This window comes from Toxotes jaculatrix, chromosome 10, assembly GCF_017976425.1.
Source record: "Toxotes jaculatrix isolate fToxJac2 chromosome 10, fToxJac2.pri, whole genome shotgun sequence".
Taxonomy (NCBI): domain Eukaryota; kingdom Metazoa; phylum Chordata; class Actinopteri; family Toxotidae; genus Toxotes; species Toxotes jaculatrix.
This window is the reverse complement of record NC_054403.1, coordinates 15,932,752-15,940,139: the sequence shown is the minus strand read 5'-3', so window position 1 is coordinate 15,940,139 and position 7,388 is coordinate 15,932,752. Positions and strand designations below refer to the sequence as shown.

At 40.8% G+C, this 7,388-nt stretch overlaps 1 protein-coding gene across 1 annotated transcript; it reads right to left on the bottom strand.

The window, feature by feature from the left end:
• Positions 1–1,118: 1,118 nt before the first annotated feature.
• Positions 1,119–6,766, bottom strand: p2rx3a (purinergic receptor P2X, ligand-gated ion channel, 3a). The gene is made up of 12 exons (XM_041047500.1): positions 6,397–6,766; positions 5,502–5,637; positions 5,080–5,151; positions 4,543–4,612; positions 3,927–4,023; positions 3,738–3,815; positions 3,461–3,602; positions 3,135–3,271; positions 2,948–3,041; positions 2,230–2,295; positions 2,055–2,132; positions 1,119–1,888 (listed from the first exon to the last, which is right to left on the bottom strand). The coding sequence occupies exons 1-12, from the start codon at positions 6,528–6,530 to the stop codon at positions 1,760–1,762; spliced, it is 1,233 nt and encodes a 410-aa protein (XP_040903434.1). The 5' UTR covers positions 6,531–6,766; the 3' UTR covers positions 1,119–1,759.
• Positions 6,767–7,388: the final 622 nt, after the last annotated feature.

Sequence of the window (7,388 nt, the reverse complement as noted above, 5' to 3'; positions counted from 1 at the left end):
GCTTTTTGTTTCTGTGGGTTAGATGAGAAGACTGAGACCACTCTCATGTCTGTGTGACATTTCACTGTCATTTTTACATTGTGGTTTTTGTATGGATAAAAAAAAGAAAAGAAAAAGAGATATATGTTAACCTCAGAGGTGCTGGTAGCTAGTTAGTTAAGCAATCTGGCTGCTAGTGGTGCTGCAGTTTCATATTTACAGTAGATATGACAGTGGCGTCCTTCTTCTGTGTTAAAGTTACCATTGAAACCTCTTGTTATCCTGAGAAAGGGAGCTGGGGAGCTGTATAATGTGTGTTAACACAAACCCACCTCCAGCTATTCTTCTGGTCATATTTATTCATTCTAAATGGGGATCATCTGAAGTGAAAGAGACATAATCTGCTAAATCACGTTTCAAAATTACAAAACTGTGTGCATGGACACACACAACCAGTCTTATTAGGCCTTTGAATGTTGTTATATTAGTGAGAAAAGGACTTTATGGTCCCGTGTGTTATATCCTGTCATTTCCATTACATGCATTATATTGACTTGTGTGATTAAATTAGTACATCAAACTTTGTGGCTAACTGCTGTCCACTCCTCTGTGGCCTTTCCTCACAGCTATCTCCTCGCGTAAATCACTGTCAGACCCATTAAGAGGCTCTTTAGCTGATCTATTAGTGCCCCGGGCACATTTTAAAGTGAAACGAGAGGGGACAGAAAAAAGGCGGGGAGACCAAAATGTACAGCACGTGCTTGTGTCTGAGCAAAACAGACAGAAAGAGAACTAAATAAATGTTTGCGACGGAGCCATGGGAGTAAACCAGAGAAATGGACAGAATAAGAGAATCATAATGTAATTTTGGATTGTCCACGCACAAAAAAGTGGAATTGCATTAGTCCATTAGTCGATACAGTAACGTCTCCTATTGTGCGTCATCACCCAGAAGTGGACTAATAATGGACCATTTGTAAACCTCAAGCCACACACACACATTTATCCCACTGCCACCACCTCCATATAATACACACACACACACACACACACACACACACACACGTCATTATTAACCGTGTCTTTACACCATTAGGAGCTTTCAGTGCTTTTATTTGTGTGCAGGAAGGAGAAGAAAGGCAGCTGGTGAGTGTGTGAACATGACGACAAAGAGAAATACTCCAAAAACTGTTACGCAAATGGTTTTATTCTCAGCAGTGTTATTCATGTTGACTACGTGCTTTTGAATTCTGGCTCATCTGAGCAAAGCTAACTGGAAATGAGAAGGGGATTTAATTGGGTTTAACAGGAGGTTATAGTTTATTGTAGTTAAAATACTGTAAAAGGAAACTGCTTATAATAAAATAACATTTTTATTACTTTATGTTTCCCTCTCAGTTTAATGACTGCAGTTTAATCTAAGCTTTATCCAAAAAAGGCTGCTGTAGAGTTGCCCATGCACTGAGTTTGATCATAAATCTTTCTTAGGGGAACTTTACTTGAGTGTTACTAACCTAGAGGATCCAGGGTGCCAGTTACTGCTATGAACTACAGGGCCATAGCTCTTTTCTTCTGACTCCCATTTCTAGTTGCGAAATTGTGAAGCTGGCAGCAACGTTGTCCTTCTTTACCCAGTTCCATAAACTTGCCAAACTAAAACTGACTGAAGGATCCTGACACCCAGAAAAGGCATATGGAATCTCTTATGAGGCAATAAGGTAAAGGGCCAGAGAGAGAAAGAGGAAAGTCCATTTCTTCAGATTGCTGTTGTTGTTGTCAGTCACATAGGTTGGTCAGTGGTACTGAGGGAAAGGGCTCCAGAGTCATAAGAGTTCTTGATACCTGGTTTGAGTGACAGCTGGCTACCTGGGCTCTGAGTGAGGTATGCTTCTATCTGAGCCTCTGACACCTGGATGGACAGAACAACAGAGAAAATCTGCGATGAAGCACTTACAGAAAAGCTCCCCTGAACTCAGTGTCTTGGTCAAAGTCACTCTGTTGTCTGTGTTTCTCCTTAAAAATTGCACCATTCAAAAAAGAAAAAGAGAGAGAGAGAGAGAGAAGAAACATATTACCTCTTCAAATTTCTTGGCTTTGTACTGCTCTGCCCCTTTCAAGAAGTTCAGTAAGATAACATCACAAAGAACCGTACCCTGTCAAGGCAGAAAAAAAAATAGAGTAATGAAGCCTGACAGCATCGAGAAAAATATATTTATCACATCATCTTTAGTCTGATCAGAAATCCTCTACCAGTCCGACAGAAGTGAAGGCAGCTACCAAGTTGATCAGTGTTGGGATGGTGTCAAACTTTCCTGCCTGAAAGAGACAGGCAGGAGGAGATGGAGTTTATATTATATTTCAATGATATTTCACTTTTTAAGGCAATGTTCTGAGGATACATTTTTACAGTGATGATTTCGGAAATACAAGATATTCACAGCCAGGAATGGAGACCTTGTACAACATTTTGGGAAATGTCTGATCGGTAGCTGGTAGACAGCTCAATGTCCATGTGTACAGCACATTTATCGAATGTGTTGTTCATCAACATTGTTTTGCATTTCTTATTCGACTTGCTAATGCTAACGTCACCAGCAGCCATGTGTAAGAGGCAAAAACTGAGGATAGATTAGGTAGCTAGTGGTCTGGTTTTTATACTTGGCATAGCCGGAAGGGGGGTGGGGTCCAAACTAGACCTCATAGTCTTGCCTATTACATCACAGTTATGGAGGGGCCATAGGATTTAGCTATGAAATCTGAACAGCCACAATCCAGCAAAATTTTAGCTGAAAACACACTGTGGATTTTGGAATGTGGATTTTTTGTAAAAAAAAAAAAACAAAACAAAAAACTACAAAAACAAAAACAAAAAAAAAACACCATGTGTACAGCACACACACAAACATTAGTGTGCAATTGCTCTCTAAATTTACACACACACATGCACACATAATGTCCCACAACTCACATTGCCAGTGACCATAACATCAAAGCGGATTGCATATGCTTTGTGAAGTGTCCGAAATTCAGTCCCATTTTCTGTCTTGAAATATTTGGCAAATCTGCATTCAAAGAGAAAGAAATAAAAAAAGGATTAAGGAATGTAAAGGAATAAAAAGCGTGCGCACATCAAGAGGAAAAATCAGCCTCCGTACCTGAAGTTGTACCCTTTAGAGACGGCATTCTTGGCAAATGGTGCATCCAGTCGCGTAAAAGAGTACCTGGGCACACATTTCTCAATGTTCAGGTCCAAGTTACACTTCCACTCAATGTTTATTCCTATTTCTCCACCCTGAGCAAGAACGATTAGGAAAAGAAACAAGAGTTCAGAATTTAGTCTGCTTCTTGTGATAATCAGTTAGATCACGCCAGAAATGTTTTTCATGTCTGACAACAAAACTGAACTGATGTTAGTCTTGAGCATGAAGAGTGGATTAAATTTTAAGGAGACAGAGGAGGAAGGAGGAGATAGAAGACAGACCTTATCTGCCAGGTTTTCCACAGTCTGCCCGGTGTAGTTCAGCACATCCCCCACTTTAAAGATGGGGCAGAAGGGGTTCGTGTCCGGATGGTAGGTACAATTCTTGATATCGGCAGAGGTCATTGTGGAGGGAAAGTTCCCTCTGAGAGACAAACATTTCATGTTTCATGTTTATGATTACAAAAAACCTTTTTGTAGTTCTAAAAAGAGCATGTGTGATGTTTTCAGCTGCTTAAAATTGAGAATATGAGTGTGTGTGTGTGCATGTGTCACCTACCTGGTGACATTGAAGAGAGGAAAGCGAATACTGTTTTTGATGAAAATGGTGAAGTTTTTTATGTCGAACATCGGTTCGCTGAGGAGGATGTTGACAGAGAAGGAGTGGAGAAGATAACCATCAATTCTTTAAATGAGGGGAAAATGAGGGTGTGGCATGTCTGCATGTATGTGAGTGTGTAACTCTTACACTTTGATGCCGTCATTCTCGGCTGGACACCATCCTTCAATCTCGCATTGACCCTCGGATTCACCGATGGGTTTGAGGCAAACACCTGTTATTACCCCTAGTATGTGAGAGAGAGACAGAAAACAGTTAAACTGAGAACAGCTAAAGCCCCATAACATTGAGGGGAGGTGCATATTCGGGTGATAATTCTCTGGAGGTTCACCAAAATGAGTGACTCCTTTCATGTTGAGGTGCCTTTTGGAAACAAACTGAAGGTTGCTGAGGTCAGGCCTCGTTTGTTTTGTCTACTAAGGAGATTTGGTGCGATCCAAAATTAGTTACATTTTTTTTATTAATGAAAAAGATCAACTCATTGTAATGTGCACAAAACTATAATCAAAATAATCACTTCACTGCGATCAAAAGAAAGCAATGCTGAACAAAAAAAAAGGAAAACAAAGGCACACCGGTGAACAGGTGTTGACTGTTCTTCCCTGGAAAAAAAAAAAAACTACAAAATGAATTGCTTAATGAATTCACTCATGGTTCTTGCACACACTGACACATTGTTTTCACAGTCATTTGATTCAATGATAGTGTAAACTATGGGTTACAGCCCCTTTAAGAAATCACTTACCACTGGTAAGGATGGCGCCAAAATGCTTGTGGCAATCTTCATCTCTGCTGCAGTTGAACATTCTGACAGGCTGAAACACACACAGAGAAACTTAATATGTGATGCAGTGAATCATGTGGAGCTTTTTTATGAACAAAATTATTTCTGTGGGAACAATGAGACAACTAAGCATGTAAGTTAGAAAATATGCGACCTTGTTTCCTTCAATTGGTCTTTCAAAGGACTCTGTTTCTATGTCTTTGAAATTGATTGGCAGGACAGCTCTGATTTGAAACACACCCTTCTCAGTATTAATGTCAGCCAGGTGAGTGTAGGCTTTTATTCTGAAGGAGGCAGTTCACCTTAATGCCAGTCTTTGTTAATTGAAACAAATGGTCACGTCTGAGTTATGCGTGTGCAGCTGTCCCGTTCTATCAAAGATATCTGCCTGGAAGCCACCACCTCTCTAGAACAGTTGCGTGTTCCCCCTCAGTTCCCTCAGATCCTTAAAATCCACTGAAACTGAAAAGAAAAACTGGGATTAGAATGTGTCCTCACCTCTGCACATTTTCCTTGGAACTGATTTTCGGTGATGATGAGTTTGGTCATGATGCAGAACACACCTGCACCCTGTAACGCAACACAACATTTATGGCATACTGTAGGTTTATGTAACAATGTAGAAACATCAAAATGTGCCTCACACAACACACAGAACAACGGGCCACCTCATGAACTGACAGATGGACTCACACTGACTCCGGATACCGAGTCTTAGATACTCCACATGCACGAGCGCAAACCAACACCAAACCTTTCATTCAACCTTGATATGTCTGTCTGATAGTGTACCTCAGACCTAGTCCAACCATTTCACAGCGCAAGAAGGAAGTTATTTAAAAGCAGTGGTTGCCCCTAAGGTCAAAGGTGATGCTCACGTTTGCGTGGGGCATTAACCAGGGGTTATCAGGGTCACACACCTGTGGGGGGAAGACGTAGTCAGCCACATCCATCACATGGTTGTGATGGTAACCGAAGCCTTTTACTTTGGTCATCACAGAGGACTCGATGCCGGTGTCAGTCACCTGATAAGCTTTCTCGTGGATGAAGACCCAGCTGTGGGACAGAACAGATTGAACAGCAGAGTGTTTGTTTCTGGACATAATTAATTGGAAGACTGAAGCTGCTCGCACATTAACTTTCATACTGAGCCACAAAATTTGTTTTGATTAAAGAGAGAAAATCTGTTGCCCCTGATGCACATTTGTGGTATCTGCCAAATATGTTTCCCATAATTATTAACCCCTTGTTTTGATTTGACCTCCAGTTTTAAAACGTTGTTTGAATTTTGTTATTTTAGTTCAATATTAGGTCAAATTTGTGCTCACCAGTAGGTGGCAGGATAGAAGATAATGAGTCTCGACAAAAGAAAAAAAATCTATTGTGTGAAACTCTTTCAGATCACTGCTACGTTTCAAGTCCTGTCAAGCAACATTTTCTGTGTGTTTTGGAGGTGGTTTTTTGTCCTGAATTTTTTTATTTGCTTGACAGAAAAGATAGCCCCCTTTTGTGTAACTTGTTTTCCTTGCCGTTATTCCAGTGACGACACACAGTATGTCCTCACTCTTAGCAACACAGGAAAAACATTAACCCGTCATTTTGTTTCAAAATATCCAGTAATGGAAAGTAACATCAATCTATCACTATACCATATACTATGTTTGTTTGGTGATCTCCCTCGCTCTTTCTCCCAGAAGATACCCATCACCTTCATGGTGGTAGAAATCTCAGAGGAGGACATCAAATAACAAATCACAAAAAAACAAAAACTTTATATATAATTACAAATTTATATATAAAAAATGCATTACTGACCCGACAAAATATGTGATGATGAGCACCTGTACGATCCGGTTGATGATGCCCACAGACCAGCTCTTGACCACCACAGATTTGGTGGTCTCGTAGGTGAAGAAGTCAGTGATGCAGCCCCAAACCAAGGAGCCCATGGCTGCTTGTCAGTGGAAGTCAAAGGGCAAAAACTCGGGTCCTCCTGAGTCTGAGAGAAAAGTGAAACTCCTGTCCAACCTCAACAGGTGCCTTTTGTGAAGCGTGGTGGTAAAACCTGTTTGAAGTTCACTCCTGATTCTAAATGTGGTCTTAATCTTCACACCGGTCCTGTCACTCGGTCTTTGTTGTGGCCTGTGTTCATCTGCCTCGTTGCATATTTGATGTTTAAACCTCACTGTCTCTCTCCTCTCCCTCACTGTCTTGGTTTCATTGGTTTATGACACAAACTGGACCTCCCCTTTCTCTACTCAAATGAGACAGGAAAATGGAAAAAGTGTCTCTTCTGTTCCTCCCTCCCTCGCTCCTTTCTTCCTTCCGCACAAATCCCCATCTCCCATGCCTCTTTTTCTCTCTCCATCATTGGCTCATTCCAGCTATGTACAACACTTTTGAAGTCGCACAAACAACAAGCACACACACACACACAATTGTTAACGGGCAACAATCAATCGCCCTTACGTTCATTTTCATTTGTGCCAGACACATTTATGATGCCCTTTTAGTGCATTTTTGACACTTCGCAGATGCTTTTATCTAAAGCAAGCAACACTATCATCACTCCATTCATGTCTGAGTGTGAGTGAGTGTGTTGGTTCATTAGACAGCGATGCTCTGTAAATACACCAGACACAGACAGTTTTTTTTAATCTGTTACTGATGACTAACAGCCTTTCATAAATAAGTACACAGCTTTACTACAACTTTAGCTGGGTCCTTTCTGTCTCCATCTAAGTTTCCATCTAAGATTAAGCCATTCCACACTTCATAGCACAGGCCTCTTCATTTTTTGATACCAC

Bases quoted from the DNA above. Each gene is read 5' to 3' on its own strand.
- p2rx3a (XM_041047500.1), bottom strand. From the start codon at position 6,530: ATGGGCTCCTTGGTTTGGGGCTGCATCACTGACTTCTTCACCTACGAG. The intron at 3,816-3,926 runs GTAAGAGTTACA...CATCCTCCTCAG, and splicing joins GAGAATGACGGCATCAAAGT to CGAACCGATGTTCGACATAA. The intron at 3,603-3,737 runs GTAGGTGACACA...TTTGTCTCTCAG, and splicing joins CCTCTCTTCAATGTCACCAG to AGGGAACTTTCCCTCCACAA.